Source organism: Myripristis murdjan, chromosome 15, assembly GCF_902150065.1.
Source record: "Myripristis murdjan chromosome 15, fMyrMur1.1, whole genome shotgun sequence".
NCBI lineage: Eukaryota > Metazoa > Chordata > Actinopteri > Holocentriformes > Holocentridae > Myripristis > Myripristis murdjan.
Genome location: NC_043994.1, coordinates 22,455,302 through 22,481,367, shown reverse-complemented (window position 1 = coordinate 22,481,367; position 26,066 = coordinate 22,455,302). Strand labels below are relative to the sequence as shown.

At 40.9% G+C, this 26,066-nt stretch overlaps 3 protein-coding genes across 3 annotated transcripts; 1 reads left to right on the top strand and 2 right to left on the bottom strand.

The window, feature by feature from the left end:
- The first annotated feature begins 1,566 nt into the window (after positions 1–1,566).
- Positions 1,567–12,823, top strand: oit3 (oncoprotein induced transcript 3). Its single transcript, XM_030071123.1, has 9 exons — positions 1,567–1,624; positions 5,597–5,971; positions 6,543–6,653; positions 8,585–8,707; positions 8,824–8,946; positions 10,041–10,201; positions 10,393–10,805; positions 12,241–12,340; positions 12,632–12,823. Exons 1-9 carry the CDS (start codon positions 1,567–1,569, stop codon positions 12,821–12,823), a joined length of 1,656 nt encoding a protein of 551 aa, XP_029926983.1.
- A 1,565-nt stretch (positions 12,824–14,388) lies between these two features.
- pla2g12b (phospholipase A2, group XIIB) lies at positions 14,389–17,089 on the bottom strand. Its single transcript, XM_030071122.1, has 4 exons — positions 16,435–17,089; positions 14,924–15,012; positions 14,633–14,798; positions 14,389–14,507 (listed from the first exon to the last, which is right to left on the bottom strand). The coding sequence occupies exons 1-4, from the start codon at positions 17,087–17,089 to the stop codon at positions 14,389–14,391; spliced, it is 1,029 nt and encodes a 342-aa protein (XP_029926982.1).
- A 1,882-nt stretch (positions 17,090–18,971) lies between these two features.
- Positions 18,972–23,822, bottom strand: LOC115372952 (uncharacterized protein C6orf118-like). Its single transcript, XM_030071121.1, has 10 exons — positions 23,798–23,822; positions 22,176–22,804; positions 21,769–21,891; positions 21,280–21,339; positions 20,626–20,750; positions 20,468–20,517; positions 19,633–19,787; positions 19,309–19,362; positions 19,129–19,190; positions 18,972–19,020 (listed from the first exon to the last, which is right to left on the bottom strand). Exons 2-10 carry the CDS (start codon positions 22,800–22,802, stop codon positions 18,972–18,974), a joined length of 1,305 nt encoding a protein of 434 aa, XP_029926981.1. The 5' UTR covers positions 22,803–22,804; positions 23,798–23,822.
- Between the last annotated feature and the right edge of the window lie 2,244 nt (positions 23,823–26,066).

The following is a 26,066-nucleotide window of genomic DNA, read 5'->3' as shown; positions in this document are numbered from 1 at the left end:
ATGATCTTTTCCTCCAGCGGACAACCGGGGAAATGGGAAAAAAAAAAAAAAAAAAAAAAATCAAATAAATCTCCTCTCACTGAAAATGTTCTGATCATTGAGAGAGAGTGAGAAATATGTTTTATATATTGAAACATAAAATCCCCCTCCAAAAGCTGGTTTCTATCACTGTGTAGGGAAAACACATAGCATCTTGAAGTTGTTTATGACTTTAAGAATTTAAATTTGACTAGTTCAGTAGAAAAAAAAAAAACATCAAAGCTACATAAAAACGGAAGAATATATAATGAAAAGGAAAATGCACAAGTCAAATTATGGTATCATGAAAAATATGAAATTATAGTGACCTTTACTAATGGTAGTAAAAATAAGTAGTAGTAGAGTGTGGTAGGAGGCCAGGGGAGCTAACAATGTCTGTTTCCAGGAGTAATCACAAAAGAAGGCTGACATTTTCCACCTCATTTCTCTTAATAGACATATTGATTAAAGTATCCATTGATTTCATTACATATGAGGGGCAAAAAAAGTGCAAATGTCAGGTTAGGTCCTGCACTGTCTAAGCGGGAGGGCCGGGGCTTTTATGTTTCCAGGTCAGACTGGTGGTCACGTAATGAATTAGCTGAGAAATTGTTCGGTGTGTTGTCAGCGCGGCTCTCGGTCTGCCACGCATTAAATAAGCTGCTGTTAATACAGTACAAACTCTGATAAGTCAGACCACTGGAACGCAGCCGCAGATAAGATAATTTCTCTGTATTTCCTGCAGACATCTGTTGTTTCCGCACCATCTAAAACTGTGAGGTTAAAGATATTGGTAGCAGAGAAACTACTGTAGGAGAAAATGAGAAGCAAAAATATCAGATTCACTCCAGAACGGTGATTGTGGAGGAGAGGGCTGGGGACTGGCAGGGGGCTCTTGACAAGCCCTCAGGGGCTCCTCAGCAAAATGTGGAGGAGGTTCATTTCAATTTAATTTAATTCACTGGAAATGAAGATACAAAAAAAAAAAAAAAAAAAAGCATCCATGATTACTTGAACATTATCTTTTAATCGCTTCACTTTGAATATATTATTATTTGATATTCTACAAGTCAATATAAATAAATATATCTTTATATTTTATTTTGTGTCTCGAGAGTGATATCACTTCAAATAAGGGGTCTGTGGGTAAATGAGAGTCAACTTGAGGGCCTGGGACTTAAATAAAGGCGGGTGGTGGGGAGGGGGTGTGTGTCTGTGTGTGTGTGAGGGGATGAGTCTAGGGATAGAGAGGATGAGGATGGGACATGAAGAGTGTGTCTTCTGGATAAGAGGAGTCTCTGGAACAATGGGAGGATGGTCCCATCACTGGATTTGGGGAGCAGAGGCTGGGGTCAAGGTAAAACTGACATTCAAATCACACACACACACACACACACACACAAATACAGGCATGTTCCAAGAGATAAGAGCTGAATATTAAAGACCGGCTTCCCCTTAGAGTGAGCCAGAAGACCTTCACACACACACACTCACACACACAGGCATGAGCTTGGATTATCACCTGTCAATACTGAGAGAGCAGTCACCATGATATTTTTGCTGCTGAGCATTCTGCTAGAGAAAGTACTTGCGGCTGCAGCTATAGGTGAGTGCTGTATTTACCGTGTTTACACTCGTTCACACTAAAATAATCATAATCACACCACTGAGGAGCAACTGCTCTCTAGTGGCCTGCTGATTTTCTCCTCACTTTCTATAGATCTCTATGGAAACTGGCTGATTCCTTATGGAGAGCAATTAAATGGGACACCTTATACTGCACATCTATTGTGTTAATAGTCTCTGAGAGCCCTTATGTATATATATATATATATATATATATATACTGTTAAGCTCCTCTCACCATGCAGGTCAGGCATGGGTCTGTGTTCCCTTAATGGCCATATTAACTCATTCTAGTCCCTGCTGGAAGATTTAGAGCTCCCATTAGCATACCCCCGCTTGAGTCAGCTATGTCCTCTGCTGCTGCTGTGCTGCTCTTGCCGGAGCTCAGTTGGTCAATCATACGTCGCCAAAAACAGCTATTTATACTGTCAGCAGCCCAGGCCGTGGATTGATCCCCATGCTGTAATCGGGGCAGCAGGTAGAGGCAAGATGGATTGACCATTAGTGGTTGCAGGGCCTCAGAGTGGAGGGAGGGCCTATCAGAGAAAGCGATGGTGTGCTCTGAGATCATTTCATGGCCATAAAATTAGTCTCTGCTCCCCCAATGTTTCTGCACGGCTTCAGGGACTCAGGTGCTGTCAGTAAATTTGTCTAACCATGAGTTGGAGGTTTGTGCATGTGTGTGTGTGTGTGTGTGTGAGCATGCATTTTTTAAGTGCAGAGTTGGAGAAAGGACAAGCATTGTCTCATGAGATATTTTTGCTTCCTTACTGCAATAATAATAAAAAAACCCTGCTATAAACCACTGAGTCTCATGTTCAGTGTTATAATCTTGTTTTTTCTCCAACAATTTAAAAAAAAAAAAAAAAAAAAAAAAAAAGTCTGCCTGTGGGATGGGATAATCCCAGTAGTTTCCAGTGCCGTTTCACTTGAAGTTTTCTTGGAACAAGTATAAAGTGTGAGGCAGATCAGCCGGCTGGTATCAAGAAAATGGGACTTAATTCAGGAAAATTCTGGAATCAAGTTAATTAGCATTGGAAACAAGTGGGATAATCCCATCCTGCTGGCAGATTTTCCTCGCTCGTTTCAAGAGAGGAAAGATTTTAAGACTGAATATGAGGCAAAATTACCTTTTCAAATGGAGATTTTTGCAGCGTTGCCTCTATCATCTTCAACCTCTGCTCAGTACTGTGTAAAACTGATTTATTTCATAAGGTAAAAAAGCACATGTACATTTTTTTTTATATAGAGCACTACAACTCAATAACTCAATGCAAAGTCTGCCATATCAGTATGAGTGGTGTGCGGTGGTGGCTGCTGCTTCAGTTGAGGTGGTACGTGTTGGCTGTCATGTCTTTTGGTTCTGGCCTGTCAGTGAAGATGCTGTACTGCCGGGAAAATTACACCCCTGCTGTTTTGTACCCCCCCCACTGATGCCCTGTGATTAACATTCACTCTTGCCCTCGCCTGTGCTCCTCCCATCATCCCTCATGTCATCTTGGCCAGCTAGGGCTTAAGTCTACCTCTTAATTAGATAGCCGAGAGGGCATACAGAGCGTGGAGAGGGGAGAAGCTATTGATTGTTTTGCTGCACTTTGTTTACCCGGCTCGCTCAGCTGTTCTCCCGCTCCTGCACCAGTGGCTGCAGTGAAAAGACTCATCATTGACGGAGCTTGTAGGATAAAGACTCCTTTGTGGATGGCCTGTTGGCTCTTAGTTCAATTGGAATTGACTAAACAGGTGTTATACTTTATCTTGACAGTCCAAAGGCTTCCTTCAGTGTAACAAGTTTTACCAAGTGATTGGTATTGATGCACACAAGGCAGGAAGAAAAAGTTAAGGTGGTTATTTGTACAAAAAAATCGACTGAGCAGAGTTTAAACATACTGACTTCAGACGGTTTCTCCTTGCATAAACATCAAAGTTAAGGGAGGTTAAACCCAGTTAATTACAGGGATTTTCTTGTTTTGTTTTTTTTTAGCAATACTTTTAGTAATATTTTCAAATTACCTCCAACAACAAAGAAACAACTTTGCTCTCATCCAGCGAGAGTGATATTAATATCAAAAGGCAAATAGATTATTGTCCAGCATTAAAATTAGGCCTTCCCTCACATGTCAGACATTTGGAAGATACTATCAGAGTGCAAAGACCAATAATAAATTGGAAAACACATGATATTTTAATAAAATTAACAAATAAAATTAACAAAATTGAATTAAAAAAAAAAGAAACATGCAGTTGTTTACCTGTAATAATGTCAGTAATCTTGTCCTGAGGTGAAGTGGTGGACAGTTCTTTAATCCAGTTGCTGAATTCTGGTGTACTGGTCGTCTTCAAAGAGAGTGAGATAACTCTTTTTGCAAACAGTAAACAGAGATCCAAGGCAGCAACATCTTTCCAAGGTGTATGTTGTTTATCAGTGTATGAACCTCAAATGAAAAACTTGTGTATGTGTGTAAGTTTTAGGTGCATGCCCAATATACTCTCCAGAGCTTGTTTAATCTCCGTCCAAAACAGATTAACTTTATCGCATTCCCAAACACAGCGGTGAAAGGTCCCTTACGCCTGATACAAAAATCCAGAATTGCACTGTTATATTTATTTAGCTTTTCTGGTGTTAAATACATCCTCATCAGCCAATTATGTTGCAGCAGCTGACATTTTCCCTTTGTGTTTCAGCCCTCTGGAGGGGAAATCCTCTTGTAATTCTTTTCTCCAGACATTCATTTTGAGTAAAGAAGACTCGGAGGATCCCTCAACTAAAGGATTATATCGATTTCAGAGGATAGTCTTTCCAAAGCAATCGTTTTGCATTTCTATTGCTTTCCACAATAGATAACGGGGTAATCAAGAAACTCTGACTTTAAGAAGATAAGTTTTGCACCTTTAGGTATTTGAAGAAATGTTGCGTGGGATATCTTAGCAGCCAGCTCCTCAAACGACATTAAGGTCCCATCATCTGATATCATGAGATGCCCTGTTTTGACCCTTTTCATTCCACTTCATAAGAGCTGGATCTGCTCTGCCTGGTGGGAGAGAGTGGTTACTCCATATTAGGCTGTGTGAGAGAGGGAGGGGTTTCCCCAAATATTTCTTTATATCACACTGTAATTATATTTCTAACTATGGGAGGATTTTCTTATTTTGTGTTATTCTTGAGCACTATTTTCATCATCCACCACTGAGTTGTGGGGGTTGCATTTTCATTCCAGCAGACAGGGTGTGTTGTAGGGTAATAAAATGTTGTCGAAAACATACATTTTGGAGGCTTGTAGTTGCAGAATTAATGTGAAAAAGCCCATGTCATCACAAGGAAAACTCAATGATAAATTTAAGCTCTTTGCCAGCCCTCATTTCTTCTGATATAATGTTAGATCTGTAAAATAATCTTGTAAAATAAAAATGTATGATTTATACCCACGGCATAACATCAGTTAGCAGAAGATAACAGGTGCAGCTGAAGGCTGTCAGTCAAACAGGAGGAATAAAAACTGAGGCCTTATTCTGATTGGATCACTCCATTCTTACATATTACATATTTTAGTTTATCATCCCTGTTTATCAAATCCATGTTGTCGCTCAAAAATTTACAACGACATGCTCAGCAGACTATTAGTATTAACCAATATCAGCTTTCATAAGCAATATTGGTGTTTGTCCAGTCTTATTTTTGAAATTGGCAGTTGTTTTACCTTTTTTGTTTTTGTTAATGCAACTCTAAAAAACAAGCAAACAAACAAGCAAAAAATTACCAACAATCTCCATTATTATGATTCTTACGAAAAATGCATGTTATTATCAGTTTTGGTGTTGGAAGTTATGGATGGACAGATATCAGATACAGCACCAGCCTCAGAGAAACATCAGTGCATCCCTTAATAACACATGTTCATCTTCTCATATTTACTGCTTCCGATTCCCCCCAACATCTCCCTCATGTGTGCCTCAGCTCTGGACCCGTGCTCTGCCTACATCAGCCTGAACGAGCCCTGGAGGAACACAGACTACCACGTCAATCAGTCCAGAGGCGTGCCCCTGTGCGACAGCCACGTCTCTGGAGAGTGGTACCGCTTCACTGGCATGGCCGGCGACGCCATGCCCACCTTCTGCATCTCTGAGAATCACTGTGGCACCCACGCTCCCGTCTGGCTCAACGGCAGCCACCCCCAGCCCTCTGACGGCATCGTCACCCTGCCTGTGTGTGCCAGCTTCAATGACAACTGCTGCCAGTGGAACGCCAGCGTGGATGTGAAGGCCTGCACTGGGGGCTACTATGTGTACCGTCTGCCCCGACCCTCTGTCTGCTTCCACGTTTACTGTGGACGTGAGTGTGGATGGCAGATGTGTGGAAAAAGTCCATTTCAGGATACCAGAATTTTGGGAGTTGCCCCCAGCACCAGTGCAAGTCCATGATTCACGATACCTATTTCAGTTTCATGGCAAAAAACACAGAAATCCCATTCAGCAAACATTCCTTTACTTAAAAACTCTGTAGTCTGTATAAACATTAACAAGTAAACAGAAACTTTATGTATTTTGAATATTTAAATATATAGGCTGCAATACAAGTGCAGCACTGGCTTGTAGCTTTAAAGTAGAGAGCAAAGCAGTCCACTTTCAAATCAGAGGAAATGTTGTAATGCTGTAACAATAAATATTTGTATAATTATGTGCTTTCATTCTGATTTACAGTCCTGTGAACATGACTGTACCTTTAAATGCTTCAGGTATTTAAACAGGTTAGACCAAGCCTTCATTGCAATAACAAGTTGCATCAACACTGCGAAACTTAAAACACTAGATTTTAATACAGTTGCTCGAGCAGGCTTCTTCTGACATCTCTAGTATCGTTTTTTTTTCTTATCTCTTCCTGTTTTTGTGTGTCTGTTGCACAGATTTCTATGACATCTGCGATGAGGTGGAGTGCAGAGGTCCCCCGTGTCCTGAGTCTGAGTGTCGCTGTGCCCCTGGAACCGTCCTGGGACCTGACAAACAGACGTGCCTGGGTGAGACAGCATGAGAGGAAGAGGGAGGAAGAAAGAGGACAGATTTAAAAAAAAAAAAAAAAAAAGTTGCACAACACAGAAAGATAAGGAAAGAGAACATGCAAGAGAAACAGACTTGGAATTTTATCAGAGAAACAATGACTAGGAAAATAAATCACTGAATGGATTTACATATAACTATTGTTCTGGCAAATAATTCATATCCCAATTAAGGACTTATTCTGGATAATCTCTTTACATACACCCTCAGATCCAAATATCCATATATACATGCTTTAATTGGATATTCAGAATGTAGCCATGAGGGCAGAACGACCACAGACCTAAAAATAAAAAATTAAAAAATTAAAATTACACTGAGGCGTTTGTGTTTCTTGCTTCAGTGTACAAGACAAGGATTGGTAATCTGTAATATTATTTCACAATCAGTGAGTATCAAACGGAGGGCACAAGTTTAAGTCCTAGCAAGCATCTGCACTGCTGAAGTGTTCTTGAATAAGACACTGAATCCCTACCAGCTCCAGTGATGCTATTCTGTGGCCAATCCTGACCTGCGACCTCAAACAGAGAGAGAATTTCACAGTAATGTCTTTTTTTTTTTTTTTTTTTTGTCCAGGAAAATTGACTGAACATGCTTGCTTATTCCCAGGTGACACCCTACATTATGGCTATTCATGCTGAGAGAGTGGAGAGTGCTGTATAATTATTATCCTTTTCTCACACTCAATTCAAACCAGCAACCCTCTAGTTCTAATTGTTTTTCCTGCCCACTTAGTTACGAAAACGTCACCACATAACAATTCATTTTGTATCCTTTACTTACACCAAGTTGTCTTGACTGTTTTACTCATGTACCCCAGGCACAGCACTGTTGCTTTAGTCAGTGTTGTGACTGAAGTGTGACCCAGTAAACTGACAGTAAGGCGGTAAGTGAGGAGTCCGAGCCAGTGAAAAGGAAGTGGTTTATTTAGCAACAATTTCTGTCTTTTTTGTGGCTGTTTATCGAAGCTGCGTATCACGTCCACGCTTGCAGAAATGGCCACAATGTTTGGAGCCTTTACTCTCTGTGAGGCATGCGAAAACTTTTTTTTCATCAGTCATTCAAGACAACCCAGTGGGGAATAAACGATGCAAATTATGTAGCTTTTGGGTGAAGTGTTCCTTTAACTTATCTGGGCTAGTGTAGATGGGATATAGCATTTAATGGTAATTCTTTATCACGACTCCTCCAGTAATAGTGGAAGATGAATATGCATGTGAACTCCTTACAATAGGAGGGCTGATAGCACACAATAACAAAACCTAATGAGGGAGGAAGGAGAAGAGAGATGGAAAGATTGTCTCTTGTATTTGCTGACTCAACTAGAGGTGGAGGAGGCGCACGGCATGGGGTGAAGCGTGTTTGTGTGTGTGTGTGTGTGAGAGAGAGAGAGAGACGGAGAGAGAAAGAGAGTATTTGAAGGGGGGGGGTTGAAGACTGCGTGGATGGTGGAGGGCATTTCACTGAGACTACACTGCACCGTACACCTAATGACGGGTGACAAGCCTGCCACGGGAGCCCAGTCAGCCTGAAAAGTGCCATTATCTCATTATTCACCCATCAACCAAATGTCTTGCCCACTCTGAGAAATTACTTCTCTCTACTTCATCTGTCTGTCTTCAATCAATGACTCTGTCCTCACTCCGCTGGTGTCACCCATCTCTTTCTCTCTCGCTGCCATCCATCCATACACCCATTTTCGTGCCTCATTTTTGTTCCATCCTGCTCTGTTTCTTCACATGTCCTCTCAGTAATGTTATGACACCAATTTGAAGTCTTTTAAAGTAAGTAGTGCTAACCCCACCCATCTGCTGGTCACCGTCAATTAAAACTAATGCAGAAACCATTTGCAAATGCTGTCTGACCCAGGCCTGGTGTGTCCCATCTTCAGATGTTAATGAGTGTGAAAAGGGGAATGGCGGATGTGCGGAGGTGTGTGTCAACACCAAGGGCTCCAGGCGTTGTGAGTGTGGGCCGGGCCGAGTGCTGGACGAGGACGGACACAACTGCAGAGGTACATTTATGTTGGCCTACGAGTATTTATATGACAAACCAGTCAGCATAACACAGAGATAATTAAGCGAGGGAGCCACACAGTGTGTTTTATCTCTGCCTCTCCCTCTTTTGCAGAGATAGCAGGCTGCCACGTTAACAATGGAGGCTGCAGCCACGGCTGCTCTTCGCTGACGGATTCCTATCAGTGCCGCTGTCCCCGAGGGCTGGAACTGGGAGAAGACAAACGCACGTGCCAAGGTAAGAGCAGTGTACGTGTCTGTGTGGGTGTGAGCGTTTATTCTCTACATTGTGGGGAAATTTTTTCTCTTTACTCAAGTACTCATAGGGACCACCTGCCTCATGGGGACAAAATCAAGGTCCTCACAAAACCACCTGATTTGGGGGTTATTGAAGGAATGTGGACATCTGTATTAATCTAAAAAAAAAAAAAAAAAGTATCGAATCGTGGATAGTAGGGTTTAACTGATATCTTTTTTTTTTTTTATGTCTGGTACAAATACATTTAGACTTAAGTCATTGATAGCTGATATTTTGTGTCATTATTCAAGGTCTAATTTGGGTTTATTTAGAGTTTACAGTCTCAAAGGGTTTTACAGTCCCAGAGGTTTACAAAAAAACAAAAATATACATATATATATATATATATATATATATTTAAATTTGAGTCTGCTAAATTATAACGAGTGTTCCTCCTCAAATTATTGTTAGGGTCGAAAATCTTCTTAAACAGCATTTAAAGAGTCAAATGAAACTAATAATCACCAATGAAATCCAGCTATATGAAATTCTTTTAGGTGGATTGAGTTAGCTCCTTAAAGTAGATGGACTGACCCATCTATTCACTGGGAGAGGCCTTTTATTCAATTTAAACAAAGTGTTTTTACAGAAACTCAGCTGAACAATTGGATGAATGAATTAAATGTGCTGAACATAATATAATATTTCATTGCAGGTTTTATAGAGAGTTTTTACATAACTGTAGTCAGGAGGAACTGTATAATGGTAGTAGACGGCATAACTGTCTGACTAATATTTAATAAAAAATCCCAAATCTCTCCTCAGCCAGTCCCTTCACTGGCACAGTGTCTTGCTTTCCTGTTGTTTCCTTACTTGTATGAACTGACTGAATCTGACTGCTTTGTTTTATAGGACTGATTGTATGATGTGTTTTTATCCTATGATGATGTACAGTGTGCATTTTGATCTTATCCTGCTGTACGCTTATACTGTTTTTATGTCCCTCATGATTTGTGCCATTTTATCTTACTATGGGATTGTCGTATGTCATGCTCATGTTACAGTCATTTTCCTCCTACTCCTTTGTGCTGCAGTGCCAGTCCAGTGTGATTCAAGCTCTATAAAAGTGTCAGTCCCTAAGGACCTAGTAGGAGGGCTGGATCTCTTCCTGTCCAACTCCTCTTGCCGCGGTGTGTCCAACGGCACACACATCAATCTCAGCTTCAGCCTTAAGACCTGCGGCACTGTGGTGGAGGTCAGGACCACTGAGATTTGCATCTTAGATTCAGTGAATAAAGGGAGAGGGGAGAAATATTACATCACTAGGAGCAATATTTGATCATTACATGACTATTTGAAATGTGGTGCCTTAAATGTGGGTTGTCTTGAACTGATCACTGACAGGAAATGCCATTGAAGTAATTCAGACTGAACACTGATATCCAGGTGACTGATGACAAGATTGTGGGGACCAACCTGGTGACGGGCCTCCCCAGGACCAGCCCGGGCAGCAGCAGGGACATGATTGTTCGCACCAGCAAGCTGCTGCTCCCAATCACCTGTGAGTTTCCCAGGGAGTACCAGGTGTCGGACGGGTACCAGGCCAGCCAGCGCAGTTCTGCCCTGGAGCTGGCAGGCCACAGTGAAGGGGTCTTCCCTTTCTCCCTGGAGCTCTTCAAGAGCGCTGAGTTCTCTGAGACCTACCGTGCTCCTCCCCAGCTCCGCCTGGATGACTCCTTGTTCTTTGGGGTCGAGCCGAGGGAGAAAGTCGAAGGCCTTGCTGCCCTGGTGGAGAGCTGCTTCGCTACACCGAGCCCCAAACCTGACCAGGCCCTTAAATATTTCCTCATCAAAGACGGGTGAATAGTACAGAAATATTATCAGTCTCTATGTCACACACTGCAAAAAGTCAAAATCTTACCAAGATTATTTGTCTTATTTCAAATCAAAAATGTCTTATTCCTAGTCAAAATATCTCATTACACTTAAAATAAGACATGATCACCTCAGAAGTAAATTGGTTTTAGACAATTGTCTCTTGTTTCAAGTGAAAATTTGCTTGAAACAAGTGAAAATTTGCTTGTTTCATTGGCAAAATTTGCCAGTGGAAAAAGTGAAAATTCACTTGAAATATGTGAAAATTAACTAGAAACAAGAAACAAATTTTGCCAATGAAACAAGCAAATTTTCACTTGTTTCAAGCAATTTTTCATTTGAAACAAGAGACAGTTGTCTAAAAACAAGTTACTTCTGAGGTGATCATGTCTTATTTTAAGTGTAATGAGATATTTTGACTAGGAATAAGACATTTTTGACTTGAAATAAGACAAATAATCTTGGTAAGATTTTGAGTTTTTGCAGTGCATCATTCTGCTGGCATATAACCCTACCCTTTTCCTACTGTCTGTAGCCAGTTGACATAACATTGATTCAACCTATAGCCAGTTCATGAAAACTAGTCCTTTTGCTTTTCTAAGCACCAGGTGTAAGCTACAATTTCCTTTTGGTACAGAGTATGTGATGCGTTTTGCAGTTTTGTTTTGTTTTGTTTTGTTGAGAATACATAGAACATCTTGGTTAGCTTGAGCAGTAGCAGCCACCATGGCTGAACAGACACAAAAAAAAGTGCCACCTGGAGAAACTCAAACTTCATAGACAGAAAATCCAAGAAAAAAAGACATCAAAGTCCTGGTCTCCCAGTTTGACTGACAAGTGATCTCTGACATGTGTCGTGATAAAACTCTGCAATACTGACCAGCACCACAGTAACCAAAGTTACCACCTTAAATGTCTTATTGGTTGGTGCAGTCTAAATTGCAGTATATCGTCTGTCGCCAGTGGGTCCAGGTGACCCATATAGTGAGTGTCAATAGGTTCAAAACCAACCACAGTGTTCCCATGAGAAGAATTATCAGCTTGACAGATATAGGACTGTAAATCCCAACTCCCAATGCCGCCTGGCTCTCACTCTGACTAATATGGAGAGAAAACAGAGGAATGGTTTGGGCAGTGAGAAATCGAAACACAAAACTACCTTATCATCTGGGAAACACTCAATTTTTGCTGTTTCTCCCCTGAGTCTGAAGAGACATTTTCTTCTTTTTTTCCTTGCTATTACTGGACACCATGGTAGAATAGCCCAGCAGTGCTGTCATCTATTTTCATGATTTCCGATTAAAAAGACAACAGCTTTTCAGACCCTGATGGCGGCAAAATCGCTTGTTAGAGACATGCATGGATCAGTGACTGCTGTGTTAAGATGAACTCTTTTCCCTCTGTGGCCTCCCTCTGCAGGTGCATCTCTGATGAAACGGTAAAGCAGTACTCATCCAAGGACCAACTATCCAAACACTACCAGGTTCCTGTCTTCAAGTTCATTGGCAAGGACAACCGAGTGAGTAAGAGAACCATGCTGGGAGCCAGCTGGCTAGTGTGTATGTGAGTGTGTCTGTGTCTCTGTGTGTGTGGTGCATGCTTATTTTTGCATAGTGACATATTGTTTACACTGTATTTCTAGACAGAATAATCCTGTGTGTTTGTATCAGCAGTTCTTTCTTGCGTGGTGGTGGTGCCCATCTCCCTTTCTGCAGCAGAAGCTTTTCTACTGTGATTAATTGTGTGTATGGGTGTGTGTGTGTGTGTGTGTGTGTGTGTGTGTGTGTGTGTGTGTTGGGGTGCTTTATAGGAAGTGTTCCTCCATTGCCGTGTGTTAGTATGTGGGGCAGGAGACTCCCAGTGTGCTCAGCACTGTCGAGGACGTGTCCGCAGGGAGCTTCAGGCCAGAGATCCAGTGGACCAGCGGGTGCTAAGTGGAGGTCCCATCTTTATTCTGCCTGAGCTGCAGCCAGCAGAACAAAAAGCCAATGAGACACCGTGAACATAAGAGCACCTACCCGCAAGCTGAATGTGACTGCAGTGACACAAGCCAGGATTACAAAGGCACATACTGAAAATGAAAGTTGCAGAATAACTTGTAGACTGTGGGATGAATACTGTATTATAATACTTAATTTGGAATACAATACACCAACACCAGGAGTCAGTTGTACAACCTCTTTCAAAGGCAAAAATGTATTATAATTTCACTTACCCCCCCTGCTGTTATGTAGGACAGTAGTGGTGCTATCTTCCTCTCTAATGGTTAGCATTTGAATCATCCAGCCAGTATCAAACACTCAGTAGCAATGAGAGGAAGATGGCATAACAGCTCCATAACAGCTACGGGGTAAGTGAAATAATATTACATTTTGCAAAATTGGTGAACTGTCCCTTTCAAAGTCCCACACGTACCTATACACATGCAAAGATATATTTTCCTATCTTTCCCAGCATGTCACACCACTGTGTTTCGCTGGCATTCTGGTTAATACATCCATGTTTGTCTGTCTTTTGCCGCTCTGCCCAGCGGCACAATTTACTGACATTAAAGTGACTGACATTTCTATTAGTAATCATTTGGAGCCAACACATTTCATTTGTAACTACTACAGAATGAAGGATGCTTTTCTAGGTCAGGGATGCAGACATATTTCAAGCCCGATTACAGCTCCCCGCTTACAGATTTGTGCATTTGTGAAAATGGTTTATACTTCACGGGAACATAATTTTAATAATAATAATAATAATAAAATGCATGTAGAGCATCCATTGATAAATTGTTCTTCATTTTCTCAGCATCCATTACCAATGTTTGGGGAGCATGTCATAAATTTGTGGGTGGTGGAGAAGAAATACCAGTGTGCCTTGAAATTATGCATGCGCTTCATTACTCTGACAATTAACACGCACTTAATCATGTCAGATAAATTACAATTAGTAATGCATTTATTCACAGAAAAATAACAAGGCAAAATAACAACTTCATTAAACATTAACAAAGTAGGAGTAATAGACATACATTTACATGACACTGACTTTGACACTGAAGTTTGTTTTGTGCAGAATGCCTCAATAACTTCAACATACCGGCATGCAAGGAACAAATTGCCCCTGTGTAATAAACCTGTGTCCTTCTAGAGGAAATTAAGCCAGCTAAAATATTCTCCCCATCAGGCACATCTTTGGAGTCATGAAAATAATTTATGGTAATGGAGTCATATTCATGGTCTAAAAATGAATCTGAGTATGGAGAACAAATGTTGGAGAATATAATATGCATGAGAAATTTACTAATTTCCTAAAAAAGAGCTGGCCAGATTCAGATACTTAATATTTGCTAGTACTTCACAGAGATAAAACCTATTAAAGTCCTCATTTGCATTTTTCATTTATGGCCTTTTTAACTCTGAATCTTAAGAAGCCTCTTGTTGTCTGTTTAAATTTCAGAGCTATTTCCTCTCCGACAAAAAGTCAATAAATATATATTCTGAGGAAATACCCTGAGTCAGTCATTTTTCACATGAAACTGTGTCAGTGTCCATGAGTGGTCCAAGGTGTCTGGTGTCACAGTTCATCCTTTACTTCTCCCTCACAGATGCACGCTGCCCTCTGGCTGTTCATGTAGGGCCTGCAGCCAAGCGTTGACACTGTGTTGTATAAGGCATCAGCCACTGACTCACAGGCTGAGAGGGGAAGACAGATAAAGAGAGAGAGAGGGGGAAAGCAAGGCAGAGTTTCATAACATATTTCGCAATAATCCGAGTTCAAAATCATTGTTTGAATTTAGATATAGTAGCAGGCAGCTCACCTTGGACCTTCGACACAAAGCCCAGACTCTTCTTGAGTTCAGAGCAGATGCCGTGCAGGCACCAGCGAAAGTTGGAGTCACAGCTGGACTTGCTCGTGCCACAGGTGTCATAGCACACATCGAGCTGATCACAGCACTTGGTCATGGCAGGGATCCCCAGGTCAAACTGTCACAAGGAAGCACCATATTGTGTCAGTGCAGCGCATGCATAAAGAGGTAATGACTGCATTAATGTTCAGGCCCAGTGTGAGCTTAATTAAGCAATTCTGGCACTATTAACAAGCCACATACAGCTCCATCTACCTGGAATCCCACTAGAGACGAGCTGCAGCCATTAGGCTCTGGGATCTGGTAGCCGGGGCGAGGTTCAGGAACTTTCTCTGAGGAAATAGCGAAGATTCAATTGATTTCTACATAAAATGAAACTCAGTGGACTCTCAGTGAAAAATTAATATCATTACATACTCTCAATCATGATCTCTGAGGTTTTCCCTGGGTTTTCCTTAAGGAAAACATGCCACTTACAATTATATCAATAATGTGATATGAGACTAGATATCTTCTGGGATACTGGATATTTAATTTTGATGTAGAATAAGTGTTGTCTTTTCGTGGTTTTAAAGGCTGAGAGATGCAATATTTTGAACTTATTAGACTTTTGTAGCTGTTCTATTTTGTACTATATATTGTTTATGTATGTCAATACTTTGTGAAAGCATCAATAGTCTGTCATTTAATATAGATTTTGTGATATTGTGAAGAGATATTGTGACATTTGATTTTGTCCATAGTGCCCTGCCGTACTGTTTAGAAAAACAAGACACATTGGTTGTATGAGCTGTCTGAATGAATGAGTGAGTTAATAACAGTGCCATGTTTGGAGGCCTGTGTTGTTGCTAATGGGGCTAAAGACTAAGTTTGTAGTGATGGGAAGATGCTCACATCAGAGAAAATTCCTCTCAGAACATCTAAATTATGCAAATACTGTGCTTGCCTCAGCTCTACAAGACTATAATTCTTTAATAAAGAGGCTTTTCATTAAAAACTTCACTTTTCCTGCTTGGGCTTGCTGCCTACACAGCTCTGTTACATGATTTTTTTTTGTTTACAGCCAATGCTTCAACAGGGGAGTGTATTTTCACCTGCAGGGATGTTATGTAGAAATACTATAGAATTACCATAGGAATACTATACTGTGGGAGCATTAGGCCTACTTCAGTGTGTATGAGCATTTCTTGCTCTGTTTGTGACCATGCGTTGTTTGTCACTTTGGTAAAGAAGGTGCGTCTTGACACAAATTTACTTTGCTAAAATTGGAAATTTGATCTTTGCATGATCTACACTAAACCATCACTGTGATGACTTCTTCCGGCTAAAAGTGAAACCTAAGTCTTTCAACCAAAAGTGAAACCCCAGTGCAAGCCGCAGGTCACACGGTCTAACGGTGAACAGACCTACAGACCAAAATTTCCATCTACAGAGCGTCAATAGAATTACTGCTAGTGGGGCTAAAATTGTACACCTACCATGTACATATTTATCTATTAAGTGCACCATCTGAGACACTCCGGCTTGTGTAACAGCTAGGAAGTATTTGCCCTCCTTGACTGATAACAAGAATATATTCCAGCATTAGCTACAAGGCCAAAATCAGTCAGAATCAGCCAGAATCCACTGTGGATGTTGATAATTTAACAATCAGGTGGAAAAACTACTGCACACAATAAGCAGCACAATGATTCTTCAGCAAGGGTATTTCTAGTGCAATACCCTCATAGTCCTAGGCTTAAAAAGAGTCTTACCATATTTACAGCGGTACTGGCAAACACCATTGCGCCCTCCAACCAGCTCCACCAAAGAGTCAAAGTATCCGCTGATAGCTTGGAAACTGCCTCTGATTGAGTTGAGGCCAGAACCTGAATCCTCCTGGACCAAGGCTCTGCTGAGAGACTGCTCTGTTTGGACTGCTGTAATCTCGTTCCCCTTCTCCTCAGCAGGTCCATCCTGGGCCAGAGCTTCACCAGTAAGGGCCTCTTTAGCAGGGGCATCTGCAACAAGCATGTCAGCATGTGTCCCTGGCTCTTCTGCTGCAGCAGCATCTGCTACTGGGCCATCCATGTCAGGTTCCTCAGCTGCCAGGTTATCAGCTGCAGACCTTTTAGTTGCTGCTTCATTAGAAATAAGGGTGTCCGCAACAGGTTCTTCAGCTGCTGGTGCATCTACAATTTGGGTATTTTGCTCTTCAGCTACAGGCTCATCAGACATGGGTTTGTCTACAACAAAATCCCCAGCTTCATGAGCATCAGCAACTGTGGTTTCCTGTGGTTCAACAGCAGCAGCAATATCCACAGTAGGGATGGCCTCCTCCTCTTTTGCTTGAGTTTGGAAGTGCCCCAAAGTGGCACCCATTCCTGAGGACAGGCAGAGGAGGAGCAAGACCACAGTGCTGAGCAGCATGGTGTTGGATTGGCCACAGCCCAAGCAAAGGAAGCTTCCCCCACAATGAGGTGTTGTGAAAAACTTCATGAAATGGCTATCTTACTGCACTTCCTTCAACTTATGTTTTCACTTTATGTCCTGCCCCAGTACAGAGTGTTGGGGCGGTACATAACATGGGGAGGGGTTACTTAAAAGTGTAAACCAGTAGAATATCAGCCTGTTAGTCTGTACACAGTCCATTGTCCAGACTTTGAACCCTGATTAGTTCTAGCAGACAGCGAGTCACTGTCTGATGTTGAGGGCAAAGGTCAGCCCATATCTCCAAAAGCGAGGGGCTACAATTCCCCTGATTCTATTCATCTCTCCAAACTTTCAGTACTTCAGTGATCATTCTCTGTCATTCTTTAACACATCAAATGAGTAATTTCATCACATTTTTTGTCAGCAAAGCCCAAACATTTTGTGGCTCAGAAATCACAGGCAGCTGGAGCCTGAAGGAAAACTTCTTAGCATTCATTTTAACACTTAGCACATCTAATGCTGGCATTTCAGCTCGTGACCTTTATCAAGACATCATGAACTTCAAATGATCTTCACTGTGTTTTGATAAAGGTCACAGACAGACGCTTCGACGCTGAATAAGTTCAGAGACAAACAGACCGTTCTTTTATTCATACAGTATGGCATAAAAACTATGAGATTGTGGGCAGTGATTATGGATCTTTCAAAATGAAAAATCACCCATGGACATTTTGTGATATTCCCTTTTCAAGAGCAATCTCGCGGGAAACCTAAAAATATTCTGCCAACCAGCCAGAATTCATAAATTATACAGCAGATGTAGGCAGCTGATACTTTCTTTAGTATACTGTAAACTATCTAAGGATACGGTCTAGGAACATGCTGTTAATTTTTTAGTGTGCTACTGCTGCCCTCTAGTGTTGGAGGAGCTATGTGTCCATTATGCTGTTGAACTTGTGTCCCCTTGTCCTTTTTTATTGCAGCTGTCCAGCAAACATGGGCCAACTCACCGATAACACTTTTGGATTATGTAATTCATACCACTGATTTTCATCTTATCTTTTCAGTCCTATTCTCTAGGTCAGTCTGTATGAATGAAGGTCTATTACTGCCTCTTGAAGCCATAAATGAGATAGGGATTTATTTTCATTTTATGCTCTTCATCTTCTGTACACTGCTCCATATAGAATTAATTAGAAACAAACTGTGACAATGTCCAGGCTGATTTGATGAGGACCAGGGTACATCTTCTGCTTTGAAACTGTTTGCATTCAGGACTAATACACAGCTGACTTTAATGTAAATTCTCTCATTCATTAACATTATAGCAGCTTGGGGCTGTACATTGGTAGGACATCACAACTTATTTGCTTTCTTGCTTGAGGTGAAAGTTGTTCATATTTGCAAATACTAATTGGACCGCCATAGGCTTTTATAACACATGTGAAGTGTCAAACTGGCTGCTATTCTCCTTTGACTGCCAGCGAACCAGAAACAGCAGAACCAGCTGACATCCTCTGGTTTGTTAATGCAAACTAAACTCAGGCACTATGTCAAGGATATTCTGAAGATTATACAAACTCATTTGCAAGAACAGATATCTCCATATGTATTCATTTCTATAAACCACATTTTTCCAGGATCCAAAGTATGTTATGTGAAGCATAAATTACAGTATAAGTCCGTTTTTTTTTTTTTTTTTTTTTTTAAATCCAGGAATGGTACTTATGTTTTTTGCAAATAAACTCTTCATATTGTCAATTTCAGCACATATGCAATCCCTTACATTTTCTTGCACAATAATACTTATTGTACAGTGCTGCATGATTTCCAGTGATCCAGTGAACACGACGATCCTCATGTTTACTTATTGATGAAGCTATTCATCTTCTATTAGCAGACCGCATGATAGTTTGTCCCACAGTTCCCTGGTGGTAAAAACAGAACAGAGCTGTGGTGAGAAAGATTCAATTTGTCTCAATAAAAGCTTAAAAAGTCTTCAAGTCGGCAGTGATATACATGCATGTCACACATACTGTCTTAAGGCCTCGCTTGCTTTCTCTCTATCCAGCACCAAGTTGATGTTGTTTTCCAGATCCTGGGGAGAGAAACACTGAGTGAAGACACGACTCCCTATCAGCTAGAACATGCATTCATTATCTGTAATCCTTTAAAGAAAATGACAACACGATGGGAAAAAGGTCAAACTCCCTTGCCTTGCTGATGGTCTTCAGGCGATCATTTGAGGCTATCAGTCTCACTATCTCAGCCTGGAAGCAAATAACACAAAAAAAAAAGAAAAAGAAAAAGAAAAAAAAATGAATACCATTTCCATGGCCCTATGCTGACCTCATTAGTACATTTTGAGTTCATAAAATCATTTTTCAGTCATTAAGGCTGCTCATCTCTCAAAGGAAGTGAAGGAAAGTGATGTCTGGAGTTATGTAAACCTAAGCTGTACTGTTCTTGTGTGTAAAAGGGGCACACTGAGAAAATATGATGTGGATAAGCAGACTGTTAATCTCCCAGTAGTGCAGGACCTTTGATTCTCTAATGCATCGCTCAGTGGCGGCGGTTGAGTCAGCGGACACCATCTCGTCTTTAATCTCCTGCTCCAGCTGCTGGATCTCCTTCCACACATTCCACAGGCCTCGTCCGGCCTCGTCATCCTGCAACCACTCTGACAGAGTCGGACCTGTCCAAACATGTAGGAGTCAGGTGAGAATGCACTGTCGTGACTGGTGACGTGTACATATCTGTATACACACACACCTGGCCTCTCCAGGTACTCGAAGAGCACAGCTAACTATTTCTTATTGTCTGTTTACAGCTGAGAGTGTACAGGCTGGCCTCACATACATGTTGACAGGCTAACAAAAACTAAAAAAATAAACGCTTAGAGGTATCTTACCAAGCATCAGATGTGGAATTTATGTTTGATTCATTGATATTTTATTTATGTATAATGCACACAAAAGTAACAAGACGCACACACACAAACACACACAAACTCATTTGCAACAGTGAAGCAGAAATGTGATCACAAAATTACAGATTATTGCACGAACTCAGTCTTAAACAAAATACTTTGCCTTCTCTCCCAAACTTGGCAAATAAAATCTGTTACAGAAAAGGCTCACTTCTCGAAGCACTACTCAAGTTTTTTTTTTAATTATTCAACACAAAGAAATCAGTAGAAATTGAGGATATTTGACAAAACAGTACATTCCTCAAATTCTCATAAACAAGATGATAAAAAAAATGACGAGAGGAGTAATTTAATATTGCGAGTTCTTTTTGCCTTTTTTTACACATATATTTTTGCTTAGCCACACCACTCTGTATATAAATCTATGGTAAAGCTACTCTTTGTACCTCTGTCTTCTTCTGTCATGGCTTGTGCTTTCTGTAATTCATTTCGGACTCTGGGGAAAGAAAAAAGAGGAGGAAGAAGCATGCTTAAATAACCACTGTTAGTGACAGAAAATAAAAAGGCACTATATACTTTTTTCATGAACAGACTCTTGCAGTACCTGTCATTGTCCTCTAGAGCTCTCCTGGCCTCCTCCTCCAGCCTGGACACCTCTTTCTCGGCTTCCTCCAGCTCCTCGGCCCTGACCGCGCTGCTGTCCGGCTCTTCAAGTGGAGTATTCAGTGTCTTAACGTGACCATAAACACATGCACTATCAGTAGAGGCCACTGCTCCTCCTGTTGTCTGGTGAAACCTTTACCTTCACATCACATGTTAAAACCTTTTAATACACACGTAATCTTAGATTATCTCTTACTTATTCTATATGTCCAGTCTGTTATCTTTTCCATTTGTTACACAGAATTATTTCTTCTTTTTTTTTTTTAAGTTTAAGTTCACAGTCATGTCTTTCTAATTAGGGTGTTTTTGTTAATTGTGACAGTTGATTATTTAAGGCTAGGTCATGATAAAATTTTGTATTATAAGTATTAAAGTCTTAAAAATCAAATTAAAAAAAGCAAATCTTCATAAAATCCCAAAACATACATACAGTATGCAAAATGAATGGGATGGATTGTAAACTAGATTTATAGTAAATAGATTATGACTCTACATGGCTGTATTCCCCTTTAATTCCTCACAACTTAAATCCAACCATAATAATAATACTGCAGTATAAATCAGTATTGAGCACTTTAGAGGCAGTGGAGTTTACCATGTCCTGGAGTGATGAGTAGGAGTCCAAAATGTAGTTAAGATACAAATCATACTCCGTCTTGAGGAAAAAGAGAATATATATATATTTATATGCTCATATATCTATATCTATATTTATATCTATGTGTGTGTGTGTGTGTGTGTGCGTGTTTATTTAACTCATCTTGTTCTCTAGGCCTTTTTTGTCAAAACATTATGTAGATGAAGTGAATATTAAACTAAATTTTAAAAACAATTAGATACAGAGCAGGACAAAAGATACTGTATGCAAAAAAAATGAAACTCATATGAGCCTAAGCTGATTCTTATGAATGAGCTTGACAGAGCCAGCGCCCTCTGATGACCCGCTCCCTGATGCATCCCGACCAGGTTCCAGTAGATGTTCCACTTCCGCTTCCTACACCAGGGACTCACTCTCTCTTGGCTGTAATATGTCTGACAGCACATGCTAAAAATGTGCTTGTGGGTACAGAGGAAATGGAAAAACCTTAATTTCCCTCAGGATGCGTCCAAATACTGGTGAGCCTTCACATACATCATCAAAGACGTCACTGAACACCGCAAGGCGGTCTCTGCTGGGCCAGCTCTGCACTGACAGCTTCTTCAGCTCCTGGATATGACACACACACACACACACACACACACACACACACACTTTCAGCTCACAGTCAAGTCAGCACATGTATGAGGGTCTGTGCAAGTCAAGTGTGTGTGTGTGTGTGTGTGTGTGTGTGTGTGTCTATTCATACACCTCCTGCAAGAGTGCACTGGCAGGGCATATTCAAATAGTCATCTGATGAGTAATGGATGATATTGGTGGCCTGTAAACACAGTCAGGTCCATTTTCACACTGTGTTTGTGCAATCTCTGCCCTATCAGACTGACCAGTCTCACCTTTTCTAGTTTCCTCTCATGCATCTCAGCGGCCTTTCTCCCAGCCGCACAGCTCAGATCCTGTTTGCCCAGCCTTCGCCTGCCATACCGCTGCATTATCTTAGGCTGGTCTTTCTTAGTCGGGCCCACCCGGGGAGAATCACTGCACCAGAATCTCTGCTGCTCTTCCTCTTCAGACGAAAGTGACTTCGTCTGCAGAGATCTTGGCTTGACCGGCGATGGGTTTGAGGTACTCAGAACCATCTTGGGCGGCCTCGTTTCCTCTTTCCTGTCTGCCTGTGATGAGCTATCAGTGGCCTCTGCTTTAGGCTCGACTGAAACAGTGGCAGCAGTGAACTCACAGAGAGAGTCTTTTATTTCTTGCTTCTTTATGTTGGCCAACGCCTCTGTCTCTCTCAGCTGGAGTGTCAGAAGGTCTGAGGAGTCCTCCCCGATCTGAGACATCCTCCAGAAAGGCTGCTTTGTCTTCTTGTGAGGCTGGCTCTGGGTCAGGCTGCGGGGCCCCAGGTGCCCAGAGGTGTAGGTAAGGATGTCGGCCTTGTGTGCTGCCTGGGCGGCCAGCAGCAGCCTGTGGATGTCTCTCTGCATATCACTAAACCGAGCCTTTGGCTTACACCTGGTGGACATGGCTGTGAGGACACAAAGCATGAGTGCCATTACACTGTATAGACTGCTCAAAGGACACACGTAATATTCTGCAATATTGCCTGTGACTCGTGCTTTTGCACATAGTTAGTGCAGGTCTGTGATACATCTATTAACCTAATCTATACAAACAAGAGATATGATTTAGGTGTATTTCTTTTGCTACTGAAAGCATCAAAAGAAACAAATATCTCACTCAAGCCTGTTAGTGTGGGGTTCTCAAACTTTTTCAAGTGCTGAACTCCCTGTTGACTTTCAGTCAGCTGTGGAACCCCATTTGAAGTGATTTTGCCCCTCTACATCAAAAGATATTTTGGTTTTTATTAAAAGTTGCTTTCAAATGCCTTTTACAAGCATTACAACACAAAAATCTTCAATCCAATCCTTCCAATCCAATCCTTTAATCCAGAATCACCAATCTGACATTTAGATATCACTATGTATCTCTGTAATATTTAGAGGTACTGTTTTCTTGTCTTTTATCTAATTTTCAGGAGATTTATTTTTAATTTTTTAGTACAGTACTGCAGTAATTGTCATTTGTCATTTTCAAAATTTTGTTATTTTCAAATCACCTTTTTCATTTTTATTTTTGAGAGAAATCAAGTGAATTTGTGCAGACTTCAGAGGGTGAATCTGTGAAGACGTCATGCTTGCACAACGACAAATAGTGCAGAGATTTAACGAAAAAAAAGAGAACATTTAAAATGATCCCTCAAACATTTTCAGCATTGCAACAATTTATAGTGAATTAAATTACAGTGAAATCAAACTATCCTATTTCTCATTTTCTTTTGAGGAAACCGAAGTCTACAAATAAAGTTTATGATGGTGAATGCCTCAGCAATAAGGGTGTGTCCTAAAAGCAGCAATTCACGAAAACAAATGAAGGCTACGAGCAACACTAAAGTTGACTGATGTAAATGCAAAAATGCAAAAACTAGGCAAGGTATCAACATAAATAATAATTTCCTCACCGTTTATCTGCAAGTTTGTGCGGAGACCCTGCTACGGAAAAAAAGAAAAATAAAAAAAAAAAGGAAAAAACTTCTTTCGTGACCATGACAACGTCTGTTTTTTGCTCGGTTGTCATGAGAAACGAAGCGCGTAATACCTGTGCTGCGTTCATGGTGTCTGGTAATAACAGCTTTAGGGACTCATATGTTGCAACTCAAAATGAACCCGTGAAGCCCCCGATGTGTGCAGCAGCGTCTGTGGACACTGGCCGGCCATCACCATCACTTCACACTTAGCACATGGCCTTTTTACGCCGTTGAAAGTTGCAATCCCGCAATGATTTATATGATGGAAGTTTGACTGCATTTTATTTTAAATTAGGATCATTCCCAATTCTCACTGGTGGTGTCAGAAATGCAGCAAATCAGTCTAATAATTGTCACTTGAACGCCGAATCATCAAACAAGCAAACAAACAAATGAAAGAATGAATACCAATGAATACCAATGAATACCAACCTCAACCTGCATTTTGAGGAACTGTATTTCTAAGGTGGAAGCTCATCTTTCCCATTGAATTGAATGCACCATCAACATAGCATACTACCTTTGACGTAAATGATGCAGACCTGCCTAACCTGAACGCATGTTGTGAGCTGCAGTTTTATAATGTACGTTGGACTTCAATACAACAACATTAATAATAATAATAATAATAATAATAATAATAATAATAATAAACCTGCCACAGATTCATTCATTCTGTCCCATCCAGTTTTCCTGCTTCCCCCAAACTATTTCATTATTTTATTTGGACACTGGGAGGTTTTACTTTGTGAGAAAATAACAAAAGGTAGCCTGAGTTTTGTAGCCTGTAATTGAGACCTGGGCAAGGCGGTTTGGTTTGGGAGTTGTAGTTTTCTGGCCATCTGTGCCTCTTGCCAAAATCTGAGACGGAGTCCTAGGAAGGCCAGGGGTGGACTTACTTATTTTAGAGCCACATCAGGCCAAGGTCATGCCTCCCAACCTTTAACCTTTTCAATCCATCCTTCACACCTTACCTCCTGGTTGCCTTCCTGCTGAACATCCATGACAAGGACTGAACACAGAGAGGAGCACTGGAGATAATCTCATTGCTGGTGCCAGGAGTCGAGGAACTAAAGTTTAAGAGCTCAGCTGGCATGGAGGTAATACAAGGCACTAGCGGCAGATGACTCCTTGGGGAAAAATGTTCAGAAAATATCAGTTTCCTCTGTGATTTTTACCGTGCCACCTCTACCTCCAGTTCTGCTGTCAGCTCAGATGTCAGTGTTTAGTTTTAGTGGACATGTTGTGGGCGCTGGACGTGGTTTCATGAACTCCAGCATCTCATCCCACCTCCCCATTTATCAGGTTTGAACATCCTTGGACCCCTGGAGAGCTCCTTCATCCAAAGTTGCAGGCTTACCTTCATGATGAATGGCACAGTATCACAATTCACACAGCTGATCACCTGTATAAACCAGTGAAGACTGAGGGAGACCGGTGGCTGCACTCATCACTGTATTCAATCCAATTTCCAATTCAATTTAATTTGTATATCATAACAAAAGTTATCTCAAGGCGCTTTACAGAAACCCAACTGATACTGGCCAAATCCATGGACCAAAATGTAAACTTCATATAAATACTTATTGATAAAGGCTGATGGCAACATACCAAATATGTAAAGCTCTGATATGACCAATATAGCCTTCTAAAATGCAGCCATAATAATATGATAAATACACATATTCATAAATACAAATGAATTAACTGCAAAATAGTAGATTGAGATTGCTTTTTTTTATCTGTTGTTTTCATCAACTATTTAATGGCCTGGCTTTTTTTTTATATGATAGACCATGTACTTTAGTATATTTTTCCACTTCAATTTGAAATATTTACTGGTGATTTTATGCGTCAACACAGCTCCCATTTTGAATACACACTTCAAAGTGAGAGGAAGGGAATGGGCTCTCACTATTGCCATTACTTTAAGCCACCTCTAACTTTGTTATCACTAATTTTGCACTTTTGCGATGCATGTATAGCGTTCTGCAAGTGATGACATGGACATATCTTTCTGTTTCTGCTGTCAGACAAGTCTTGGATGATAAAACATATCATTGACTCAGGGTCACAAAATGCTGACAGAAGAGCAGGAACACATCAGCACCCAGCAGTTTAGCAGTTGATGCAGTAGTATTAATATTAAAAAAAAAAAAAAGGTTACGGGGAAACATGATTAAATGACCCAAGCACAGTGATG